General features: G+C 39.5%; 2 protein-coding genes across 3 annotated transcripts; both read left to right on the forward strand.

Annotated features, from left to right (window-relative positions):
• The first annotated feature begins 339 nt into the window (after positions 1-339).
• Positions 340-14,918, forward strand: tp53inp1 (tumor protein p53 inducible nuclear protein 1). Its single transcript, XM_023291088.3, has 4 exons — positions 340-564; positions 4,453-4,834; positions 8,961-9,480; positions 10,579-14,918. The coding sequence occupies exons 2-4, from the start codon at positions 4,708-4,710 to the stop codon at positions 10,799-10,801; spliced, it is 870 nt and encodes a 289-aa protein (XP_023146856.1). The 5' UTR covers positions 340-564; positions 4,453-4,707; the 3' UTR covers positions 10,802-14,918.
• Positions 14,919-19,442: 4,524 nt separating this feature from the next.
• Positions 19,443-26,940, forward strand: ccne2 (cyclin E2). Of its 2 annotated transcripts, none has more exons than XM_035957622.2 (12): positions 19,443-19,470; positions 21,053-21,088; positions 21,668-21,749; positions 21,890-21,943; positions 22,892-23,031; positions 23,846-23,981; positions 24,094-24,240; positions 24,370-24,465; positions 24,707-24,841; positions 24,984-25,095; positions 25,222-25,379; positions 25,590-26,940. In XM_035957622.2, exons 2-12 carry the CDS (start codon positions 21,075-21,077, stop codon positions 25,698-25,700), a joined length of 1,185 nt encoding a protein of 394 aa, XP_035813515.1. In that variant the 5' UTR covers positions 19,443-19,470; positions 21,053-21,074; the 3' UTR covers positions 25,701-26,940. The 2 variants fall into 2 exon arrangements, with proteins under 2 accessions (XP_035813515.1, XP_023146861.1); XM_023291093.3 differs by having other exon boundaries at positions 19,447-19,470; positions 22,889-23,031.
• The last annotated feature ends 203 nt before the right edge of the window (positions 26,941-27,143 follow it).

The raw sequence follows: 27,143 nt of genomic DNA on the forward strand, positions 1-27,143 counted from the left end.
ATTATGCAAGCCTCAGACCTGTTGGATCATATTTCACCAAAATGTTGGCATTAATAGAGTGGGTGGATACTTAGAAAACAGGAAACCGAGCAGATCGACCCGGATGTTGGTCTGCTTATGTAACATTCTCCTGTTTTTGAGGGAGGGAGCCCACATGTAGTCCTCTTTGCCCAGTCATGCCCTTTTTGAGGAGAAGGTGGGGGACAATCACGTGGGTTAGTGACTGCCCCTGTCGCGCATCTTGATTGGATGAGAGGCTCCTGGGCCGGCCCCTGTGATAGGCTGTCCTTGTCGACGTCACGGCAATCAGCTGTTGGAGCTCCACAACAACAACAAAAGAAGGCGCAGTCGGGGTACCGAGGAGGAAACGGACTGAAAGAAAAAAAAGGCTCAACAGCACTGTGACTCCCGATGTACAGTCCATAAATTAACGTTTTTTATACCTTATTTCTTCCGAGAAGAAACCTCAAGTTTTTCTATTTTTCGAAAAGTAACGCATCTACCTCAGTTTTAAGGATTTTAATCACGATTTGAACTCGTTTACATCTCCTCCTTCTGCCGCAGGTGGGTTCTTTGTTTTCTTCTCGATGGACGTTAACGGCTCTGTTGTCTCTTACTTTGTAGTTTATTGTCTCTTCCTTCTACATTACAGTAAAGACACTTCATACTTAAAGAAAATAGACATTTATAAATAAGCTACAGTGTGTTGTTAAACCTTAACTATGCATTTTATTCGACTTACTCCAGTATTAGCTTAATCTTGCTAGCCATTTTTAAGCTAGCTTTAGCTCTTTTAGCTCTGCAGGACATCGTGTTTTTCCTCGACTTTACTCTCAAAAGTTGCAAGTATATTCTGGCAAATATTGTATCTTACATTTCTGGAGATAGAGGTTTAACAGCAGCCAGGCTATGCGGTTCAGCCCTGCCAGTGTAGAATTACAACCTCCTCCCCTTCCCTTGTTTAACCATCAAAACCCTCCAGCGATCACAGCTTGCTGCTGCTACACATTATTCCTGGCCCAGTTTGGCGTTTTTCCCCCACAGACTGTTTGGCAAATCACATTAGTACTAAATGAGTTAGCGGACCATGGACAGGAAATGCAAACAAGAACAGCTTTTATAATTCGTCTTTTTGTAGGGTAAAAATGTCAAGTAAAAAAGTTTCTAGCTTTTCCAAAATGTAGATTTGCTGATTTAAGGTCAATTTTTTTGGTATTTGAGGTTGAACAAAGAAGACATTTGAAGATCCTGAGCTTTGCAAAACTGGCAAAGGACAGTTTTCCATATATTCTAACAAAACGCCCTTTTCGACAGATTAATCGATAGGGCGAATGACCGTCGATTGTTGCCATAGTAGGGACTTATGATCAGCCATTTAACTGTTTTCTAACACGTTATAGACCAACAAATAGAAATAATAATACGTTTTCAGGTTTAAACATCTAAGACCAACTGAAATAGACTATTCCTTAGCAGACCCCATTTACTGCTATTTGTAGTTGGTGTATAAACAATTGTTTTCTTACTTAAACCGTGTAATCTGTGTTTTATCCTCCTCTACATCCCTGATTATGGTACATCCACTGTGGTTTATTACTAATCCTGCAACCTTACTGAGATCTCAGATTTAAGGATTTTAGGCGTCCTGCATTAGCTTCCCTCTCTTGCAGACTCTTCTGCCCTTAGATGAGTAAATAATGCAGGAGCTGATGTAACAGATGCATCAATTGCGTTGTGAGCCACAGCCATGACTCAGTGACCCGTTTAACGACATTAATCGCCGTTAATCGGGAGCTTTTCTTTGTGTTGGGTGGTGATTATAATGAGACGGATACAATCATGTTTCGTATTTATCCCTGAAATGTCCTGTCAGGCAGGAGGAGGGGGGAATAGTGGAGGAGAAACAGGTGCAGCAGATTATCAGCCTGCTGTTGTCAGTGTGACAGACAGTTAAAACCTTTTTCTGTTTTCTGCCCGTCACAGCTGCTTGATGTTTACAGAGGCGGAGTTTGGCTGTTCTTGAACTGAACAGCGCTTTGTTTACTTCTTTTACACGACGGCGGAGAATTACGAGCCGAGACGCGAAGACATGAACGCATCACAGCCGACGGTAGCGCGTTTTAGTGTCGGTAGAAAAAAATCGGGCATTTCGGGTTTCAAGTTGTTGGTTGTTGATGCGGCGTTCCTTCCGGTTTGGTTTTAGGATAAACGTTTGCTTCAGCCTCCGAGTGGCCATTGCAAGCAATTATTGTGCAAGCTAGCCTAAATGCTAATGGAATAAAAATAAAAATATATAGATCTGTACTTCCTTTAATGACTGTCATCTAACCGTCAAATAGTACTACAGTTTTGTTGATTCACACTCAGTAACATATAGAAATGGTCCAGAAGTTTTTTTGTATGTCGCTCAACAGGGATAATGCAGATTAAAAAGTGTCAAAAACATGCACTCCTATAGATTTTTTTCTTTTATCTAGATAAAATTTATTTTTTAAACTCAGAGCTTCTCTCAGCTGGATTTTGGCTGCTGGACAGTCAGAGGATTTTGTTTAGATTAACTTAAGTATACTCAAACTGTAAAATAGAGAACAAAAGAAGGATTTAAAGAGCAAGGGCAGCATTGCCCACTCATTGTGCCAGTAAATACCATTTATACAGCAGCTGCGGTTGGACAGTGACCCCCATCAGCTCTCATTTTTGTCTGCTTTCTTAGCATGAAAGACCATCCAGTGCAAAGTTCAGCAGACATTCTGCAATCGAGCTGCGTCTGAGTGTACTCTGAGCACAGCAGATCTCTTTATTTACGAGTGAGTAAGACGCAGACAGAACAGCGCCGTTCTGCTCGCTTCCATCAGATCAATAACTGAAGAGGCTGCAGCTGCTGCTCACGTCCATCAGGCCTGACAGGAAATTAAACCAGTGATGGTGATCAATTTTACAACCCGGATATGTGTGCGTCCGCAGGCGATTATTAACAGAATGGTCATTAAAGACCTTGCAGTGTGTGTTTTCACAATATTTATCTGAGGTGCACTAGTCTTTCCTGACATCTTTTATGAGGAATGAGGACGTGATGCTTAGCATGTAAAACTAGTACCTTGGAACATTTACAACCAGACATCAGAATTGCTGCTGTCACAGAGAGCAGCCAGAAAATCTTGGCTGTATTGTTTTCAAAACTACCTCTGCAGCTGACAGTTATTGTCATTTTGGGTTTATCTGTGTATTTTGATTAATCCATGTAATGGAATTTAGAAATCCCCCAAAAGTCACCAGCGCTCTTAGTTGCCAGATGTAGAAAATGAGGATAACTAAAGATTCCCAGCATCCTGTCTTGAGGTGCTACCACTGCTCATGTGTTAGTCAGCTCATGTGAAAGCCACTGTCGTAATAAGGAAGGGCTTTTTTTGTGATTCAGGAGCAAAGCTTTCAAATGGAAAGTGATTCATCTTTTCTGTTCTATTGTTTGGCCAGAATGTTTTCTTTAGATCCAGATCTTGTTTTGGAGAAGGTTATGCAAACCAAAACATAAGGAGAGACAGAAGTAAATACAAAAGCAGCTTTTAAAACACACCACCACATGCTGATCTGATCTCACTGTTACAAGGAAAATACCAATAAATATTAAAGGGCCAGAAGTTTTTGTGGTCCTGCAATTCTTCATGTATAGAGTATTAACAGTATCTGTGAGGGTTAATCAGGCAACTGGTAACCTAATAATTACTTGGCTGCCTGGTGAGATTCTTGACTTTCATAATCATTGCCTGACCTATATTATTATTTTGGAACAGAACTCCCTGTACACAGCGACTTCACTTCTCCTCTGCACTGTAAATGCCACTGTAAACAGTGTTTTTTGGATGATTTGGAACCTTCACTTGCTTTTGACTCGATTTTAAGCTGTAAAGAGTTGTTTTCAGATCATGCACAAGCCTTTCCAGTCTCTTTCATATAGGCAGCTGTAGTTACAGTCTATTTGGTGACGAAAGTGGAGCATTAAGAGCCAGATGTCCCTCAGGAGTTGGTACAGACTTTAAAAACCCACAAAGCAATGAATATTTGACTTAATATTGGTTGTACACCAACTGCACTCTAGTGGATCATGTTACTCTATCTACAGGATGTTGAAGTAGACAACTGTCCGCTAACATTAGTCAGCCATAACAACTTTATAAGGGGATAAATGTGTTAGATATTATTAGAATCCACTGCAAGTCCCAAGTGGCCAACATTACAATTATTATTCTTTTGTAAACACGCTATTTACAGGAATGGATTTCTTTCAAAATAATGTATCATATTAATACTAGTGCTGGACCCGAATATCCGAATATTTATTTTGAGATCCGAATAACCCCCGAATGCAGATACCTGAAATACTTGCCCTGACTTGTAGCTGCATATGACAACTTTTCTAAATTGATTTATTGTGTCTTTCTTGTCTCCTCTCAGGGTTTTTTTTTTGTACTTTTGCACTCGTTGAAGTGATCCTGTCGTTGAGCGATGTCCAGCCTGTGTCTGCTGGCCCTCAGATGATCCATGACCACACATCATTGATGCACTTTAGCACCTTTCTGGAGCCTTCTCGCCGCTGTGAACCCCGCAGCTGATGACCAAAGCGACCGCAACGCCTCCCCGCCGTCGCCCCGAGCCACGCGCCTCCCACACCCCCTCCCTTAGCCTCAGGCCCCTGCAGGACGTACCAGGATGTTCCAGAGGTTCGCCAGCGCTTTGTTCGGGGATGACGTGGAGGAGCTGAGTCGATGCAGCAGACCTGGAGATGGGAAAGAGGAGGATGAGGAGGATGAAGACTGGATCTTGGTTAACTACCTGGGTAAGTCTGATGGACAAATAAGTAAGTTTTTGGATTAAAAATCTGCTGTTTTTGACCCGACTAGCACAAGAAACACTAATCAGCAGGTTGTATTTTAAAGGCTTTGCTGAACCTGCTTAGAATATGATGCAGACAAAACCTGTGGTTTGAAAGCTAGTGGTTTGAGCAATGAAGCAAAGCAAAAGGAAGAAGAAGCAACTTTACCTCACATATGAGCACAAAACCATCTGAATGCATTTGTGACAGTTGCTAAAAAAGTGGAGTTATTGCTATTTTTTCAAACTAAAGGGACTAAACTTTATGTGCAGAGAGAAAATAAACCAACATGGAGCAACAGGTTGGAAAGAAAGATACTGTATAGCTTTAGAGTTTGTAATGGCAGGTATAAGTCGAGCCAAGTTTCCAGAGCTGTCTGAGACCAAAAAAAGATCATAGTCAAAACACACATGACATAGAGAGAAGTTCAACAAGTCGCACACACACACACGCACACAAGTACACAGTAAAACTATACAGAAACATGACACACTGCAGTGACTTCCAAATGGCTTGGAGTGAATCTTGGCACAGCTTTGGTTTGCCCCACTGTTCACCTGCAGCTGGTCTTGACTTGACTTCCACAGCCGTGTGAATATTTCAGGCAGGAGCGGGGAGAAACAGAGGCCGTCTGGCCCACTTGAGACTAGGGAGGGGGAGAATGGAGTTGGACTTCAGGCAGTTTATGGGCAAGTCAACGTGTAAACAGGTCAAACAAAAGCACCAGAGGAGCCAGATGAAGTAAAAATAGATCCTGGTGGTTCCTATTCTGGACTAGTGGAGGTGGACATGTATGGGCACAGTACTGCATCTAACATTCCTCTACTAAACACACCTGGATACAGTGTTGTGTTTCTCCCATCATAAAGTGATGTCCCGCTGAGTTCTGCCCAAGACTAACTAAAGGCTGCATTTCTTCAGGCGAAAACACTGGCTTTGAAATGGTTTGTTGGCCTATTTCCCTCCTGTTTGCATCTTTATGAGAATGTCTTCTAAATAAAGCAGCATGGTTTAAAAATAAAATCAGGTTTTGTGCAGCAGCAATAGTTTGAGCCTGAAGAAAGCTGCTGCTACGAATTAGGAGTTAGGAGTTCTAAATACTATCTAATTATTTTCGATCATTGCACAAAAATTTGCAGTTCGGGAAGTTATCATTTAAAAGGTTGTGTATTATGTCAACATAATTTAACTAAACACATACATACATGATGTTATACTTAAAAACATGGTTTGTTTTCTGAAGTGAATGAGATGTATTTGAATAATAGAACAACCCCACCCTCTTGCAACATAATTCAGTTATTCAGGTTTTAACTGCCTAGGTATAGGTATCTTGACAATTACTGTTGCATTTAATATTGTAAAAAAAAAAAAAAACAAGTATTTTACTGTTATCAGTTCAGTTTAATTCAATTTTATTTATTTAGCTGCAATTACAATTCAGGCTGTCTCAAGAAGCTTTACAGAACCCATATGCCTGAACCTGGTGTGCTGCATTGTTTGCATAGCCATCTTGCAGATTTGTGTGCAGCATAACATTTATGACCCACACATACCAGCTGCACACGTGTGAACATGCCAGCATATGTAGATGGTGGTATAAACTTAACTGCATGTCTGTGTCTGTGTTTTGGAGCATATCAAGGTCGTAAGGTCTGAGGCCGATAAACAAAACTCATTTTCAAACACTGCTTACATGCAAATTGCAAATGGTTGCAGCAGCATGTTTCAGAAATACTTGTTCTTTGAAAAATGTAGTTAAGTTCGCAAACCCCTCAAGCTCACGCATGGAACGCATGCATGTTTTCTTTGTGAAAACAGTGAGCAAGAAAAACTCATGTTGTTGCAAAATCCAGCTTGACTGTTGCAAATTTGGTAATACAATCTAAGGAGTTGGATATGTGTGGCTGAATGCAAAGTCACTTGTTTGCTCCAGTGAAACCCTGCAGACTTCGAGCCTTTGTGTTGTGTTTCATAGAGGAGAGAGAGTTATGTGGAATGTCAGCTGGTTCGTTCATAATCCAGACTGACCTCATTAACCCAGCGCACTGCCAGTCAGAGTGTCTAAAACACTGCTGGCGCTCACTGACAACAGTGCCTCACTCCTGCTGCAGAGACCTGTAGTTCTGAAGTCCAGTTGACGCTGCACACCTGAACCTGATCTGTTTCCAAAAGCCCCTGCAGCCTCTGCAGGAAGAGATCAGCTGCTGATGGACTTGGACAGTGAAGACAGTCCTGCTGCTGCTGAGAGGATAAAGAGTGCAGATCAGCTGCTGGGCACTGAATCAGCACTTCACAGCCTCTCCGACCTGTTGTGGGTAAACAAGGACTCCTCTGTGAACTCCTGGGAGTCAGAGCCCCCGGGTTGAGTTTATGTCACGTGTGGAAACGAGCTCCAAATTCGCACACATGCATGGAAACAAACAACGTTGCATGCATACAGTAAACAGTGGGAGCACAGAGATCGAGACATGATATGATAGAGGTGTTGAGTTCTTGAACCTTAAAACTTCTTACAGCTGCTGGGTAGGAAAAAAAACGCTGCAGCGTTCGATACAGATCAAATAAGTCCTGTAATTTACGAGCTTTATTTGACCACTGGAAAAAAATAGCATGTCCTTAAACAGAACTGAAATCAAATAGAGACATCTGCTTCGTCGGCTCTGGGTTATTTTTAGTGTCCAGTCTGCTAGCTTGAGATCGTGTTGCTTTTCCATCTCATAACTTCCTGTGTCTCAGTGAATCATTAGAGGCAGATGCTGGATCAAAACAAGAGCCTGACCTGCAGCTTTTGACAAACCCTCTGGTTACACATAGCAGAGCTGGATGTCTAGCAGTGCAGGATGTTGGCAGGTTTGCTGTGCACGATGATTTATGTGCAAAAGAGCGTGCAACAGTTGTTTCTGCTGCTTCTTGCAGATAAAATACAGTGGAAGGATCAGGTGGTTGTGAGGAGACTGAGCTGCTCTGCTATGTGAGATAGATTTAGTAACACACCGACGTGTTTGCACAAACAAACAGAATCATGGGTGTGGGCTGTGGTTTCACTTAGACATGCCATGCTGAGCTGTCAGGCTGCCAGCCTGTCTACAGCTCACTGTCTGCTTAGCATCCAGAAAATTATTGTTTACATCTGACAGATCCCAGGCTACTGCATGGATGGGCCACAGTGCCGCCTGCTGGCACACTGAAGACGCTACAGTTGTGTTTAATTTTAAGCCTAAGCAAAACAACAGCTGCAGCCATACATGACCTGTTGAATGAGAAAAACTGAAAGAAGCAAGGTTTTTCATTATGGATTCTTTTGTCATTAACATTAAAACAACAGTTAATGTTCATTTTCGATGCTGATTATTTTCTTGATTAATTGATTAGTTGTTTGCTTTTTCAAATTTCAGAAATTGTTGAACAATGTTTCCTGGAGTACCTTGCTATATGCACGACCCAAAATTATTCAGGTTACTGTTATTGGAATTAAACAAACATAAAAATGAAGAATCAGAGAATTTCTTATTCTTCTTCTTCTTAAAAATGTATTTAATTGATATTTATCTAAATATTCAATGATTACAGTATGGTAATTGATTGGTTTGTTTATGTCAGTCTGGTTTAATTTACTTGTGTTGTGTACTAAAATTACCAGCAACACAGCTGGAGCGCTCTATTAGCACAGAGGTGTTTTTCTTTTCCTACATTTACTCCAGGAAACACCCCAACATTTACTCGATGAAGCTAGTCATAACATATTTATTTAATTGATTTCATACAAACTGCAAGATGCTTTCGAGTTGATATAGTCAACTATATGTGTTTTTTCCTGTTAGTTACTTTTGTGACACCAAAAACCAAAATCTAATTTTTAGGTTGAAGGTTGAAGTTTTCTACCCGTTCTTTTTTTCAAGCTTTGAGCACCACAAACTCACTTCCATCTGTCGTCAGTGCATTACAAAATCAGAAGTGACAAAATCAGTTTTTCATTACTTTGGTGCTGTAAATTCAAAATGTACATATAAAGATCACTCAGTGATCAGGATTAATGGGTCAGGCTAGAGTTCATCCTATATAATTCCACCTCATTCTCTCTCTGCAGCTGAAGCCTGCTCTGGTCAGTGTGGTGACGGCCTCGCTGGATCCACTGTCAGCCCTCAGGACGGGGAGGAGGAGGAAGACCTGGTGATGATCCCTTCCCCCATGGGTAGCCCACCGATCCGCTACGCCTCATGCACCTCTCTCAACTCCACGGCTGACACCGACCCGGATGGCGGTGCGGAGGAGGATGACGATGGCGATGAGGATGAGGAGGGCGGGTTCCTGAGCCTGGATGCCTGCTCTCTGGAGGAGAGCTGGTTCGTCACCCCTCCACCCTGCTTCACCGGCCGCGGCAGCCAACCCATCCTCCTGGAAACCAGCCCTCTGGAGAATCTGCTGATCGAACACCCCAGCATGTCCGTCTACGCCCACCACAGCCCCCCGCGACTGAACCTTGACCCCCTGCCACGACGCTCACTTGACCGGGAACTGGACTTCTTGTCCAACAACACACCCGCCACCCCGACAGCCTCAGGTGGAAAGGATAAGGCAAGACGTACACTAGAGGGCCCCCGTCACAGGTAAAGACCTGAGAGCTGGGAACACATCACATGATAGCTCTCTGCCAAAGTATTGTGTCTGAACAATAATATTAGAAATGGAGTGAAACAGAATGACTGAAAAGAACGAAAACAACACAACATTGCATCCTCAAATGAATAGCCTGCATTGTAACATATTAAATCAATGACATCATTACATATTCTTACAAATGTTTTACTTACAAGTACATTTTTAATCTGGGTGCCTGTATAGCTCAGCGTGTTAAGCGGTGACCCATGTGCAGGGGCTGGTCCCCGACGCAGCGGTCCGGGTTCGATTCCCGCTTGTGGCCCTTTGCTGCATATCTTCCCCCGCCTCTTCTCCCCTGTTTCCTGTCTCTCTCTCACTGCACCTTTCAAATAAAAAGGCCAAAAAAATAACTTTAAAAAAAACAAACAAGTGCATTTTTAATCAATGCACTGACTACAGCTATGATAGAATCAGTAGTTATAAGCCAAGAGTCAGATTTTGTAGGAATCATTTTTCAGTAGTAAGCTCAAACCTTATTTTTGTTTTTATTTTGTCACTTTGGTTATGCCATAGTTGCAGATTTAATTTTTGTAACTTACTGATTGTTTAACAGGGAGGACAGCAATGTTGAAAAATGCACATTGCAAAAGTAAAAGATAACCATTGGATATGGTGAATTATAATGTCACAGTATGAAAAATCATAAAAGTTTAAGTATAAATACGGAAACCTGCCAGAACATTAGGCTCTTAAAATTTCCAGAGGATAGCAAGTATTAAAAAACTGACCAGTAATCTCTTATTAGGTCTAGGTCAGGTCAGCTGGATTTTGTTTTTCAAGGCTAACAGATACCGCCAACAATAACACATGAAATGACAATTTATGTGGATCTACCAGAGTTTAGAAGAATGTCACATATTTGTGGTCATTACAGAAACTTAGATTTTTGAAGTAACAGAGAGAAAAAGCAGCAAATTCACATGTTAAAGGAACCAGAGATTGTTTGGCCTCTATGCTTGAAACATTACTTTCTAAACTAATTTTATTCTGTTTTCTGTCAATCAGCTAAACCTCCCTGTGCTCCCATCTTTCTTGCCCCCCTCCAGGCCAGAGGTGGCAGTCGTCCAGCGCCGCTCCAGCCTTCACTCCACCTGCTACGCTGCGGCGCTCTCTGCCCACCCCGACCTCCTGCAGCAGCGGCCTGGTAACGGCACCCAGCGCACCCAGCCGATGTCCCGCAAGGCCCTGCGTCGCCTCAACCTGCTGCGCCCCCCGAAGGCCGGCACCATGCACCTGCACCAGCCCAGCCAGAGACACCTCAACTTCTGAGGTGTCCTGACAGCATCATCATCACCACGATCATCATCATCACCATCATCAACCTCAATACTTAAAAGCAGTATGGGAATCCAGCACTGGCCACCCCAAACACCCACCTCTGTTTTCTTCTTACCAAGAAACAAACACCAGCGACAAGTTTATTACATCATCAGCCACCATTACACCTGATCTGTTCTGAAATCTGATTGGACAGTGAAATAGGGAATGTGGCTGGTGTTTTGTTTTTTTCTTCATTATATCAGGACATGTGGCCAGTGAAGAGTTTCTTCCCTCCTCCTCTTCATCTACCATCCATCCTCCTTTTATATCAATGCTGAGAAGAAGGGATGTGAAAAGAAAAGGTCATCATGTGCACCGCCTCCCTCTTTCACCCCACTGTTTCTTCTTCTGTTCCTTTGGACCAGTTCGTGTCCAATCACAGAGAGAAAGAGATGTCACAGTGACGTCCTCTCCCTCTCTTTCTTTTTCTTGTTCTTAATGTGTAGAATCAACGCTGTAGGTCACTTTATTCAGTGGCAGGTTCACGGCGGGATGGGATGATCCAGTGGTGTAATTTCACAGTGTGGTGGTTGATTGTCTGGCAACGGTTTGGCGCAACTCGCCAGGACAGCAGAAAAAATTTTGGATACTAAATCACTTAAACGTGTCGTGCAGCGACACAACATTTCCATTTAATCTGTGCAGGGCTGCTGTGATGGGGCCTTCAGTACAGTTGCACAAAAAGTTGCCAGAATCTGCATGGAATTCACAGTGGTTTCTGTAACAGGAAAACAAAACTTTAAAGAAAAAAATCCCCTCAAGTCATGTTTATTCCAACTTTATTACAGGTAAAATAACTGCAATGAAGTTATGCTTCATGATATGGCATTATAGAACTTTATTATAAAAAATCTACAACATTTGAGCCCATATTTGAGCCTCTTTGAAAGTGCAATACTAAATCACTGCCTCTTTAAATATAAATTACTTCTTGAATCCTAGTTTTGGGTATTTTACTTTTCATACTCAAAATATGTCTTTTTTTTTGCGGTAGTTGCAACGGTTTCAACAGGACAATTCACTCCACCTTCATTTAGGTTTAAATAGTGAAGAGACAAACTTAAGCACGAGCCAGACATGACGATGTTGTATTCACAGGGTTTTCTGTGAAACTGCAGAGTGTAGTAACTGAAAACTGAGAGACAGAACAGAGAATTTAAACCAAATTAGAATCACATCTGTCACAAACCCAACCTTGTACTGTAGCTGCTTTGCCTCTTAGTCCATTTTCTGCTCTTCTAGACACAAATATTTTTAGTTTCAGTGCATTTCCTCCGTTGTGATTGTTGGCAGTTGTTGTAAAATGAAACTCTTTGTTTTAGAATTCACTTGACCTCATGTCTGTATTTGACCAAGTATTTGCAAAATGCAAATAAACACCACTGTTAAAAGTGAAATCACAAAAGCGAAACACAACCTTAAAAACTGAATTTATCAGTGTTAAAGCCTCCCTCAGGGGATTTGTTTCTTTCCTGTCTTTTGAGTCCTGCAGCACCACCATTTTATTAAATGTGATGTTTCCTCACTTCTCATCCTTGTGCGCCAGCTGAACCTGCTTCTGACTTAATAATTCAGTACTTTTCACCATATTTTTTGAAGAAAAAAAAACAAAAAAAAAAAGACGGTAAAAATTACTGGGTTAAATATCACTAAAACGCCTTGTTTTAACGGTAGCTTTGAGATAGAAATGTAAAAACAAAATGTATGTAAAAAAAAAAAACTTCCAAAATATTTTTTGAAAAGAAAAAAACAAATTACATATCAGTATGAAGTTGGTATATATGCGTCTATGGTTTCTTGCTTAGGTATGTTTGGTTATGTTAGTGTGCAATCTGTTGCATGGTTGTAGAGTTGTTAGTGTCATGATGGTGGAAAAAAGAAAAGAAAATGGAAAAAGATTATTTTATTCTTGTTTGTTCTTAAAGGAATCTGCAGTCCACTTCTCAGGGTCACAACCAATCACCTTTACACTTTAGGAAAATGCAGATTTACTTGACAGCTGATGATTCTTTGTGCGGACTTTTCCAGCTCTGTCCCTGCGAGCTAGCCCTCGTGAAAATGTTTGTGAGAAATAATTGACTTTTAGTTTAGTGTCTCGGAAACTTATTTGTTTGGTCCCAGGACTGTGAAAACGAACTCTTGACGCTGTCAGTCGACTGTTGGGAATCCATCGAGATGGAGAGAAACTGTTGGTCTTTTTCAGCGATGTTTATATTTTTTGCTCAAGTGTACCTAACATGGTTTTAGAAATGTCTTTTTGCTATTTTAACTGTTCTATTTTCCATGTTAACTTAGTTACATTTTGTTAAACTGTTAAAATATTTAAACCAAAAAAGTAGCAGTGATCTTTAACCTTTCACTAGTTTATATTACTGATGTTCTTTTTGTGTTTTTTAACTTTTAAGTGTTGCTTAACTGTTGTTGGCCTTGGTGCTCTGAAATAGTGGACTGTTTAATATTTTAATGCGTCTGCTGTAGGGAAAGTGAAGCCCAGGCTGAAAAACCACACTGCAGGAGGAGAGAAATCCATCACACAGAGTGACTGAAAGCTATTACTGCCAGGAAAAGATGACAACAAAGCAGATTAAATGTTAGGAACAAAAATTCAAGTCAAAATACATACATTTATTTCTCAAGATTTTGACTTTGTGGAAAGTTAGGAAAACTAACATTTTGAGTTAAGTTAAACTGTGGCTTAGGAAGCAGTAATTTTGACTTACGCACATGTTTTTCTGTTGTCTTTTTCCTGCCGAAATGGGCTGCAGTTATTTTAAACATCTATTTATTGTGTTCTTGAATGATCTTGAGACCGATGAAGGACTCTGACTTCACGTTTTGCTGATTTTCTCAAGAAAATTCTTTTTGTCGAACATGAAACACATCAATAGAGAATGATTAAAATAAAGTAAGTCTGTTTAATGTTAAAGTTTAGGGAATGGATCCTGTTTAAGCTGACACAGTATGTCAAGGTCTGTGCAGTGTGAACACAAAAAAACATAATGTTCATCCACTTTTGATGGAACTTTTGTGCAGTGTGGTTCTTGTATCTCCATTAAAATACGACTTTAGTTTTTGGTTGTGTTAATGCAAAGGTAGCATTATTCAGAAGGCACTAACAAACATTTGTTAGGCATCTGTGTGGTTCGCTGTAAATAATCGTATACGATAGTGGAGTGGGTATCTGGTGTTTTTAAGCTTTTCTTTCATTTTTCGAATGTCTCTCTCTCTACTATCGAGCTTTGCAATCATGAACGATGTTATTTTGTGTTACTACGATGTTTTTGAAAAAGACAAACTTAAAGGCTGAAGGGATCGGAGGAGATGTTAACGGCTTTTCCTGCTGTCAGGAGCCTTAAACATTTTACGTGTTTTCTAGTTTCTGTTCTCAGCTCATCTCTTCATCATCAGACTAACAGGGATTTGTAATATTTTTGTTCAATGCCTTGAAATTTGTGGATCACGTGCCTTCCAGGTTGAAATGTTGTAATGACAATGCATCAATGAAGAACTTGAACTCTCTCTATCTCTCTCTCTCTCCTCATTTTTTGTAAAAAAACGTTCAGAGTGGACGTAATGAATAAAAACACACAAACAGACATCAGAAACCAACTATGCATCACTTGGAGGAAGCTTGTACGCTCTCACCACCACCATCCGCCCAGCCAGTGTACAGCTTTTATAATGACTTAACAAACCAGACAGAATGATGTAGCAAAACCTCTTTTCTCCTTTTTTTTTTTTTTTTTTTAAGTGTGAAGAATATTTTGTGGCATTTTTATTTTTCACCAAGTGTTAGACATTATTTGCTTTTTTTGTGTAGTTTACTGGAATAATACAGCACTTTGCCAAAAAGAAAAAAAAGGTGTAGGAATTTTAGGGTTAACTTTTTATTTATCAACATAACTGGTTTCCTTCTTTGTATTTTGGATGTATGACAGATCAAGTCACTCTGTTTTGATGTCAGACACAAAAAAAAGCTAATTGAAAAGTGGGGTCATCTGTTTTCAAACTGTAATAGTACATGTGATCTCTTATTAGCCTATAATAAATGTTTTCATACACAGAACTTGGTCTCTGTCTGTTCTTTTAGTGCACTTTAAACTCAGCGTGGATCTTTTTATTTTTTTACGATTTGTTGGTTTAAGCTTGAGCTTATTACAGCAGTAACAATCTCAAGCACAAAATGAAATCTGATATAGATGCCATATAACCAGAAACGGTGTTACTGCATGTTTATTTCCTTTTCTCCAACGTATACTATCACATTTGTTATCATACTGTCTACAATCACTGTTTTATTTTAACTTTTTTGCATCAGTAGATTACAGAATATAATGATATGCTTATTATAGGTTTTGAAAACATGTTTTAAAATTAATCGAACTCAACATCAATCAAAGTGATGCATTGTTAGACAGTACAGTACGTAAAATGATAAAATACAGACTAACCAGCTACAATATTAAAATTCTGGTTGTATATTATGCTAGTAACAACTTCTTTTTTATTATTACTTAATTTCAGGAAATTGTTGGATGTTAGACCTTTATTTACAATTAAGTATTTTTTTCCTTCAATACAGTAACAACAGGCACATGGTATCGGTATTGACAAGCATGAAACCATTACACTTTAAAACTATAAGAAGGAGAGTTACAAGGTATGTACTTACAAGGGTGCCCAAACTTGCATCAGTAAATAAATGCAACTTTACTGGTAAGGCACTTTTTTATAAAAGTCAAACGCAATTCAAGCACACTGCATGGTAAGCATAAATTTAGAGCCCAGTTACTTCTAAGACTTTAGCAAAATACTAAAACTAAACCACAATGATATGCAATATTTCAATAAAATGAAAAAAAGTTACTAGAACATGATCAGAAAAAGATTTAATTAAATATAGCTTTGAAGATTCAAGTGAATCAATTATGCAATTGTTGAACATCTGTTGGTAATCCTACATGTCTTTGTGATGGCTTCATGTGTCTTTGTTGTCATGTGATGACTCTCTTTGAGCTTCTGTGGCCAATTCACACTTTTCTGATCAGGTTAAATCTCCTTAGGGTCATTTACAGCTCTTGTGATGGCTTTATCTGTCTTTGTGATCATTTATGTCTCTGTGGTCCTTGGTTGTCTATTTGTAGTTGTTTGGTATCTGTAACTGTCTAAAAGACAGCAATTTTTGAGATTTATATAGTGTCAAGTTTGTTGTTATTTTCTGTTGTCATTTCATGAATATTTGAATTCACATGGGCATTAAAACTAATTAAAAGCACAATAAATAGGATGCTGAGAAAGGTAACTTTGAAAATATACAACTGTAAAACTGATGTTTTGTTTAAAATCTAATGCTGTTTTATAATGTTTATTTGATGGAGAGAGAAACTAGTCACGTGACCATAGTTAAATTAAGGGTCTCACCTGTGGGATTGCGTGTCATGAAGTACGGCTACATTGCTGGAGAGGAACCGATATGGCCTAAAAACATGACTGTTCTGCATGGTCTGAGGGGCACACGCGGTAATTGTGACCTTTACGTTTGAACTGTATTGTTGTAGTGTTTATTGGCATTATACGGTAAAGTGCTTTGTATGGATGGTTTTTATACATTGTGGTCGCAGACTCGTCTAACGCCAGAAACCTAGCTTGTAAGACTTGTGTTTGGAATCCGTCTAATTAGGGACATTTTTTGTGAAATTTTGTGTATTTGAAATGTTTGTATGTGCTTTATTTTTCGTAGTTTTCACAGTGTCGGCTGACTGAAAAAAACAATATATGATAAAAGACATCCGTATGAGGCGGGGCCTTCTTTACATCAGACTGGAGTAGTTAGAAGGGAAAACGTAACACCAGTACAACCGAGAGCCCCGAAGCGACTGTTTCACCTCAACGCTGTCGACACAGAAGAAGGCAAGTTTGACTTCCTTTGCTTCTCCCTGCACTATAGTGCGCTTTGAAAGAAAACAATAACATACTGGTTAGGAATGAGAGTAGCTGATCTGTCTTAATAGGCTTATCTTTCCTGAGTTTTGTTTTATGTGAGAGCTTAAATATACATTCAAAGGGATTTCTTGAAGTGAATAGAAGTTCCACTTGCATTACACTGCTGTATCTGTTTGTAAAGGGTTTATTTGAGTTTTTAGCAAGATGTTGGAGGTACATAGCGCCTTTTCTAAAACCTGTGAAATGTCAGTTCATGAGGAAAAATCTCAAAGTCGTGAATTACTGATTGAACTCCTTCAAGAAGAATTGAACATATTCAGTCAAGAATTAGGGCTGCATGGTGGTTTAGTAGTTAGTACTGTTTCCTCAAGGCATATTCTCCCTGTGCATGTGTGAGTTTTCTACAGGTGCTCTTCCCATTGCCAAAAACATGCTGAGGCCAACTGGTAATTCCAAACTGTCTGTAGGTGTGAATGTGAGTGTGCTTGTTTGTCTCTATGTGTAATCCTGTGATAGACAGGTGACCTGTCCAGGTGTCCCCTGCCTTAAGTCAGCTGGGATAGGCTCCAGCCCCCCGCAACCCTAATGAAGATTAAACAGTGTATAGATAATAGATGGATGGAAGTGAACAATTAAAATCATCAACAGATGATGCTGAAAAGGAGAAGTTAGTCACTTATGGTATATCCATGCTAAAATAGAAATACTCAAAATAACAGTGGTTGAGCCTACCTCTACCACCTCTCAGACAGTGGATCTCAGGAAATCCTCCAGAGAGAGAAAGTTAACCTCAAAAATGCTAGAATGAAGGCAACAAGAGGTTCTTCAGAAGGAGAGTAAGTTCATCAGGAAAAATGGAAAGAGCAGGTTAAAGCAACAAACTTAAGGATGCACTCTAATTAAGACTTAGGTGACTTCATGGGTGCTGTTGAAGAGCTGGAGACACAAGTGAAAGATGTGTATGAAAAGATACAATCTCAATCCGCACCTTCTATGGAGGTTAGAAAAAAAGTAGACTCCAGCACAGCAGCAACAAGAGATATGATGGAACTAATGAAAGTTTGCATGAATGAAATGAGACAAGAGGAACTTGATGCTCATGCAGAAAGCGCAAGTTTTGTGCATGTGTGTCGTTGTTTGCCATCATTTTTCAAAGATTTTACATGTATTTAGGGACATTTTTAGTCTCCTTGGGGTCATTTTACATCTCTTTGTGGAAATTTACATCTCTTTGTGGTCAATTTATGTCTCTTTGCCATTGTTTGGCTTTTTTTGGCATCATTTGTTTTTAGTCTCTGTAATCAATTTGGTTCTCAATGTGACCATTTTACCTCTCTTCCTTTACAAATTTCATCTCCATATGGTCATTCAGTGTGCCATGTGGTTACTTTCTGTTGCTATGTAGTCGTGTTACATCTGTTTATAGACTTTTAATGTTTTAGTGGTTCTATTAAGTTTCCTCTCTTTGTGGTCATTTTGCATCTTTTTCTGGCCATCTGGCATATCTTATATTTATTTTATATCTCTTTATAATCATTTAACATGTCATAGTGGTCACTTTACATCTCTTTTTGGCAATTTATTATCTCTCTTTAGTTGTTGGTGTCTTTTTGCAATTGTTTTGAGTCTCTTGCATGGCTTTGTGAGCATTTTATGTCTCTGTGGCAGTTTTTTTTAAATTTATTTGATTGTTTTGGGTGTTTTAGTGGTTATTTTGGTGTTTTTTTTCATTCGTAAGGTGTCTTTATGCAGTTATGTAATATATCTCCTTGGTCATTTTACATTCCCTTATCACTATTTATCCTATCACTATTTATCTTCTCTCTGTAGTTGTTTGCCATAGTTTTAGAATTGTTTGAGTGTGTTTGTAATTGTTCTGCATTTCTGCGATTATTCTGTGTCACTTTGAAGTAATTTTGAATCTCTATGCATTCGTTAAACTCTTTGTAGTTCTTTTTGTGGTGTTTTTATTTATTTATTTACATTAAAAAAAATAAATATTACTGTTTTGAACAGATGCTCTGTTATGCCCATTTTGTTATTTCTTATTGGCTAAAAGCTGAAATAAACCAACATGTCAGCAGCAGCTTTTCTGCACTTCTGTTTGACAGCAGCTCCACGTGCTTCTTCTGTTTACATTCTGCAGAGGTAGCACGCGGACGACGCTGCTCGCCTTCTCATTGGCTGACGTCACGGAGTTCCCTCCCACAGGCAGGATTCGTAGACGGAAGCACTTTCGAAGCCGCGTAAAAAACCCAAAATAACTCCGCGAAGAACAATATTTATGTCAAATATCCTCTCTTAAATGACTTGTTACCGTCTACCGCGTCGTTAAAGTTTAACCGCAACGTACGGAAAGCGGTATTTTCTTAATAAAACCGTCCTGCGGTTCGGTGTCCGTTAGAAATCAATGCAGGCTCCGGTTCAACCCTGTAAATAACCCGTTTAACTGCGTCCTAGCGTTCGTAATAAGCCTTTTAATCGCAGAGACGAGTAAATCAAGCCCCTTTAAACAGTTCCGTGGTGCTCGTTTGTAAAAATCCCAGCTCAGATTTAAACATTTAGCGCGTTTCTGTGAACCGGGAACGGGCATGCGCACTGGCGGCGGCAGATGCGGATATAAGGATTGGCGCCGGCGCCACAGCTGATGCATTCATTCATTCTTCACTGAGGAGGTAAGACCACCGAACAGGAGCACACATTTATACTAATCTATGCAGTCTTAGAAAATGTTTCTGTATTCTTTAAAACGCTTTCTTGCAGTTTGTGATGCGAGTTTCGTCTTTATATCGTCATTATTCAGGTGTAGTTTGGTACCAAATGGACTGAAATCTGTGTCTGCCATTGACTGCACCCATATCTTAGTCTTTAATTCTTATTCTCACATTATTGGAAGCGTTTTCCACGTCTAGTGCAATCTGCTTCGCTTCAGTTGAACGTTGCATTTGGGCCAAGACGTGTGTTTAGTGAGAATCTGGGGTTTTAATGGAGCTTATCTTACAAACACTGAGGCTGCTCCTGTTACTCTAAAACTCAAAGTCGTTTTTCCTGTGTCTTTTGTTCTGTCGCCTGTTTTCCCGAAGCTAGCAAGTACTATGCTGTTTGTATGTAAAAACTGGGGATCACTAGTTTTGTCCATATCGGGGTTAGCTGGTTATTGTTGACCTAGTTAGCAGTTACCCGGCTAGGCTTGCTAATTCCAGTAGCTCCCCTCAGCAGCTTAGCCTCGCGGTGGCCTCTTGTTTCCCCCGACTTTATTGGCGCTTAATGGTCATGTAGAAGGCTTATCTTTAGATATATGCTTCTTGAGAGTGTGTATAAGTAGTTGTGAGTGGTTTTAAGTCCATATGGTTTATCTTTAGCGGCCATTTCTGCTAGTTTTCCCCCGCAGACTTGGAGCAGGTTTGGGGAGGCAGGGCTGAAATCCTCCCGCTTCTGAGCTGCGGAAATTGGCGCGTCTTTGAGTTTCAATCCTTCGATAAAGTTCATATTTTGGCGTTTTTGCTTCCTTAAACTATATCAGACAAGTTTGGAAAAGTGTGCTTCATCGCCGAAGAAGAGGGAATTTAGTTATATTTGAGTATTTTTGAGCTTTTTTTGTTTAAAATCGAGGGAGCAACCAGCCCCCCTCCTTTGGGCTGCAGTTGCCACACTTGCTTACAGAACCTGGCTGGCTAGTTTAGCTCTGAATTTATCACTTTTATTTACTACTTACACCTCTCTACTATGACATGGTGTATTTAGTGGCCTTTACTTGTGGTGTTTCAGCTTTGCTAGTCATCGGTTATTGTTTTATCGAGCTGCTGTGCCTCTCTTTATTGGAGGTCACAAGCTAACATTGTATCTGTTATCTTAAGCTAATCACAACTTACACCAAGATTAACACTGAACCTCTAAAATAGGATGCGTTATATTTTGAACCTTTATGGTTCCTAGGACCTTCTATGAATCCTCTAGGAGTTTTCAGGCGAAGATTGGGCTTTTATAGCATTATTTTAGATAGTTTTGGGCCATCACACAAAGCCTCACTTACAGGAACCTGTATCATGTTTTGTACTCTGATTATTGGGACTCACTGCTCCTGATAAAGGTCCCTTGGCGCTTTGAGAAATTATGAAATGGTTCCAGCTGAATGGATTAATATTTTTCAAAATATTTTGATATTGGCTCCCAAAATTCTCTCAACAGGTGAAGTGTTAGTGTGTGTGATGTTGAAATTGTGCCTAAATCTCACCTTTTTCCTCTTTTACTTTACAGCGGAGCCATAAATAAAGTCACCATGTCAAGACGCAGGTAAGCAGCTGGTGGTGTTTGTTCTCATACTGTTGTCTGGGGGGGCTTTGAGTCCTCACTGTAAAGAGGAACTACCCTCTTCACTAGAGCTTTGTGGTGGCGCTAAAGTCCTTATATGAAAATTGCACATGTATGGATCACTGGAGCATAAACTGATCTTTAGAGCCATATATCATGCTCTTGAAACTAAACACCTTTTTTGAGGGTGATGGCATACACTCACTTTGTGTCAGTTAGTGCTAAAATTGATAATTTTCTGCATTGAGTTAAATTTTTATTTGGTTGTTTTAAGGGTTTGGTCTATTAATCATAAAAACTGTTATACAAAGTCAGTTTTGTATATCCCATGGTCACTTTGTCATGTGAGATGAGGAAAAAGTACATATCATTAAACCTGAGAACACAGAAGGCATCAAATATAAACTTAATAATTGCAAGTTTTGTTAAAAAAAACAAAACAAAACTGTTGAACCAGCCCTGTTCCACCTTCAGCTGTACTTAGAAGTAATTGGCAGTGTAGTTTAAAATAGACTCTTCAAAGACAAATGCTTATATATCTTCTTTTTTATGTCTCCCCAGTGGTCGCATCACACTTCAAGCCAGAGATTCAAACACACCTGAGCCGACCGTCAGAGTCCCACTGAAGAGAAGGAAGTCAGAGGTTTGTCTTGCTTTTCTTTGCATCTGGTCACTAATTGCAGGCTTTCTTCGTTTGTTACCATTTAACCTGGGGTTTGTTTTCCTTTTGTTGCTGGACGTTTGGCCACCGACTCACCTGTTTGTATTTATTTTCTCTCACAGCCTTCTAAGAAGAAACTACAACCTGCTGCCAAGAAACAGAGCTATGAAATACAGGTCAGTGTGCAAATGTGTTGTCGGCTCTACATGATTGTGTGTTTACGGCTGATAAGAACTCAGCCATGGATATGTGTGGTGTTAGTAGTTTATTATCTATATCTCGTGACTGCCCTCCCTTCTAGTGTGTCCTGCCCTTTTTTTTTTTTTTTAAAAACTGCAGTTTTATTATCTTTTTTTTTTTTTTCCCCGAGTTTGTAATGTAAGTGATAGGAAAGCTCTGTCCTCAGTGATCTTCTCTTGTTGGAGGTTTTTATATGTGGAGGGCATCCATTTTGTTTTTAGAAGAGTCTGACATTTGTTAGTTATTTTTAATTATCTGTTTTTTTCTGTTGCTATTCCTGATCTCTCTCTATGTTTTGGATAAGGTACCGAAAATTGGTAATGATAGCAGATTTATCTTGTTGAGGTCATTCTGAAGGATTATGTCTAAGTCCTTAAGTATATTTCAGCAATCACCATGCAGTACCTTCTTTTGAACAGAAGGTGTCACTATTGAACTTAATTGGTAATCAAAATTGGGAGTGCAATTTTCTTGATAAAGCAAATTTAACTACAAGACCAACATGCTTTTCCTTAGAAACCTTTAAATAAAAAATGTGCAGAATTTAATGAATAAGATATATTGAAATGGAGCAATGAAAGTCCTGCAGAACCGTCCACCCAAAGAATGGGAAGGAAGATTCCGATATAGACAATAAAGAAATTAACAGTTATGTTCTGCTCATCATGGTTGTAAATTCAGAAAATTGTGTAGCGCTCAAACTATTTTCTTCAAGCAGAAAAAATGTCCCTTAATGGTGACTATAAAACAACAAATCTTGTTTTTAGTTTAAGCTGAGTTATTCAGATTGTCCTTGTCCTGTTGAATGAATGCATTTCTGAGGATTTGTCTCTCCCAAACAATCTTGTTCCCTATATAATTAATTCACCTTTGTGTTTCAGAAGTGTTGGTCGGAGGATGGAGCAAGTCCATGCATTCTCATTGAAACTCCTCACAAAGAGTTGGAGCCTGCAGACTCATCCAGCTTCAAAAAGTACAGCTTCAAGAACCTCTTCATCAAGGCCTCCCCCATTCCTCGCCTCAGGTAAGTGTGTTTTACACGTCAATGAGGCTGTCGTAGCTCGACACTTCATTCTGAGTAATTCTCACTGTCACTCCACTCCACTCAGTATTAGAGTTTAATCCTCTCATTTACCATGAAACTAAATTTCTTGTAGCTGAATTTGTGAATGGATCAACTTTAGGTTTCACTACATTGTATGTAAGTTCTCTGCAGGTCAGTCTCTAGAAGAAATTGCTTTTTTTTTTTTTTTTTTTTTTAAATACTGGACTGTAGTTGTTCTAGACCTGATGCCTTGTACAGTTATCATGTAGATCTTGAAGAAATATTTTTAATTTATATAATTCCTCCAATTAACTATCATTTTTTGCTACTTATTTAAGTCCAAGTTATGTTTACTGATTAATATCTTTATTATCTATTGGTTAATGCAGCACAAAAGCAGTGGCAATGATGTGATCAATCCACAGATCTGTACACTTGAAAGATGTCAGTACACTGCCTTTTTTTAGTATAATAATTCTAGTAAAAAAACAAAAGCATTAAAAATGCTTTTTCAGTCAACTAAAAGATGTGGTTGGCGTAGAATGAAACAAATAAAACATAAAGGCATGAAAAAATGCATTAAAAGATGCTTAATTACATACAATAAAAAATAGCCAAAAAATGATAAAACTGACTAATCAAGAAAATAAAGATACAACACAGGATTTATTTTTTTTTGAATTGTCTCAGTTTTGATTGAAATGAACGTAGTTGGAACCAACCTGTGGAGCATTTAAAACTGAATACTGCTTCTGTGTACTGTATTTGGTAAAACCCGGTCTTTCTTTTCCAGCTGGGCCAGTTCAGATGACGTGTGGATCAAAATGCTCAACAAAGAGTTGAAGTACGTTCATGACAAGAGCTACCTGCAGCAGCATCCCAAACTGCAGCCCAAGATGAGGGCGATTCTGCTGGACTGGCTGCTTGAGGTAACTTATAAAATGGTTTAGAGTTTTCATAGATTTTTATTTCTAATTTCCAGCATTTGCCACCATCTTGAATAAAGGAATAAGGTTAAACTATGTCCGTGTCGTTGTGCAGGTCAGTGAGGTGTACAGCCTCCACAGACAAACGGCCTACCTCGCCCAGGACTACTTCGACCGCTTCATGCTGACTCAGGAGAACGTCAACAAAGACTACCTGCAGCTCATCGGCATCACTGCGCTGTTCATTGCCTCAAAGATAGAGGTGAGCTCCTCCTCTTTGTCTACAAACACACTCTGACACACAACCATTCAAATCAGGCACTGTCTAGGGAATAATCATTTAATTTGATCTGAATAACTCTTCCACTCATAACTTCTCACCTCTTTTCAGGAAATCTACCCTCCTAAAATCTTCGAGTTCGCCTACGTCACAGATGGAGCCTGCGACATGTGGGACATCCAGCGCACAGAGCTTCACATACTGAAGGTACATTAACACAGAAACTCCCCTGTAATGAACTAACACCTGTGTTAAAGGGTTTATTTGTTTTCAAGCAACTGAATGGTGCTGTTGGTTTCAGGAACTATTTGTACATATATGTTTTATCTGTCGAAAAGTATTTAGCGCACGTTCAACATGCTATACTGTTCCCTCTGAGTAGCCTCAGTTTGTTGCTGTACATCTGTGTTCCTGTGCTGACCTGAACGTTGCTTCCGTTGTCCTGCAGGCGTTGGACTGGAACTTGTGTCCGGAGACGCCAATCTCCTGGTTGAAGCTGTACTCTCAGGTTGAAGCCCAGAAAGATGACGAGAACTTCCTGGAGCCGCAGTTCTCCCAGGAAACATACATCCAGATTACACAGGTACCTTCATGCCCGCTGCACAGATTGTAAAGTTCCCTGATTTGAATTGACAGCAGCATGTGACCTTTAACTTTTTGATCCACGATACTTGGAAAAAAGGAGGGAAAAAATACGTTACTGATGTTGATCGTGTGTGTTGCAGCTGTTGGACTTGTGTATGATGGACATCAGCTCGTTGGACTACAGCTACAGTGTTCTTGCTGCAGCTGCCTTCTGCCACTTCTCCACCTTCGATGTTGTTCATAAAGTCTCAGGTAGGTTATTTTTTGTTGGCCCACCTGCACGGTTTCTGATTATCTGTATTCATTCAGATGTTGTGCACATTTTTTAGCTCTGTCTGAGCTTATCTCAATACTTACCACATATGTAACACTCGTAAGGTCTGACGTGGGAAAGCGTTTCTCCCTGTGTTCGGTGGATGAGCCCCTTCATGGACACACTGCGATCTGAAGCCAAACCTCAAATCAAGAACTTTCCCAAAGTCAAAGCTGATGACAGACACAACATCCAGACACACGTGGCTTATCTGGACTTGCTGGTGAGTAGAATATGCACAATAAAGTGTTACAACATAAACATGTGGACATTAGATGGATGTGAAAAGGATGCCATTGGTGTGGTTGGAGAATATAAATGCTGGCTCAGTTTCCAATATGCTAAAATACAACAGGCCCAATGTCCAGTACATACAAGATCTAGAATCCTGTTGAGGCTTCACAAATGCCTTATGCTGAATTTTGTCTTGCAGAGCAAAGCTCAGGAGCGTCAGATCGACAGCCCTGACTGTCAGCTTTCACCTGTTGCTGCAGGAATGATCCTGACGCCACCCAGTAGCACAGAGAAACCTGTCAATCTTTGAGTGAGACGTGCTCCACAACACCAACAACCTCTCCACAGTCCAACCTCTGACCGTAGCAGCTGAATGAGTCGAAGTTTTGGCTTTTTAATTGTTTTTAACACTAACTTCAGGCTTATGATTCCTGTCAGTCTTTTGTTTTGGTTCCATAAAACTGCTAATATGGAGATCGTCAGGAATTACGGATCTCAGCAGGTAACCTTTTTTTTTTTATTTTTTACATTTATTTAGTTTTTTGGCTACTTTGACAAGGCAAATGTTTTGCTTGAGTGGCTCCACTGATGTCAAGTAGAGAAACTGGATGGGAAGCCAGCTGTTCAAGTTTTTTTTTTTTCTTTTTAATGAACATGCTTTGGTTTGGGAGGAAACCAATCATTTTGTGCCTGTGAGGTATTATCTGAGTTTCACTGGTGCTATTCTTGAAATTGAGGCTTAGATGCTTCCAGATGGTGCTTCAGTCAGATTCTCAGGAAAATGGAAATGTACAATTTTTGATATTTTATTTCAATAAATATCACATTACACTGAGATGAATTTAAAAGCTAAATTGTTTTACCTCAAAGTCCACATCTAAATTTTGTGTTGCGCAGATTTGCTCTACAGTATTGCCAGAGGAACAAAGACACTGCTGTGTTTCCTAGCTACATGAGCCATAGAACTGCCAATTGATTTGCTTCAACACGTGGAGGTGTTTTAATGCACCTTTATGGCTCAATAATTGTCTTTTAAATATTTTTTTTTTGTTTTGTTTTGTTGCAACCTGGTTGCACACTGTTGTTACATTCCTGAAAAACTTGACTATTGTGCAAAGGTTTTGCTTTTTCATTTTTAAGTGCTTATATTTATTGGTAAGCCTTAGTATGTAAAGGAAAAAAAATTGTTCATATGTAAAATCTTCCTGTGACGACTGAGCTCAGTTTGATCACTGCCAAAGGCAAAAGCTATTTATGACTTTGCTCTGTGACATCTGTTGTTGAATTACAGCTCCTCATTTGTTCACTAGCCTGTCCTTTCTTAGTGCCTTCAAAGAAAAGATTAACTGTACGGCTACTTAATTTAAGCTGGAGCGAGCCAGAATGGCTGAGATCGAGCAAACCTGTGACTGTAACCCTCTGCAGTGAGCAACAACCATGTAAACTGTGTAGATGTTAAACAATGTATGTTTTTGTAAATAGAGCAATTCAGAAATGTAATGTAATTTTCTTTTATATTGGAATGTTTTAAATAAAGAAGTAAAAAATGAGTTAGGTTTTGTCTAGTGTTCTTAGCTTGTTCAATTTGGAGGGGTCTTTGTACAATCTAAAAATTTGGCTTTAAAAGTCAGTTTTCTTAAATCACAATATTTTCTGCAGTGGTTCCTAACCAGGTATTCAGGGCTCCAAGACAGAAAAAGAACAAATTCACTAACATTAGTGTCACAATTATTGTGATCCTCTTATTTACAAT

Source organism: Amphiprion ocellaris, chromosome 9 (genome assembly GCF_022539595.1).
Source record: "Amphiprion ocellaris isolate individual 3 ecotype Okinawa chromosome 9, ASM2253959v1, whole genome shotgun sequence".
Classification (NCBI taxonomy): domain Eukaryota; kingdom Metazoa; phylum Chordata; class Actinopteri; family Pomacentridae; genus Amphiprion; species Amphiprion ocellaris.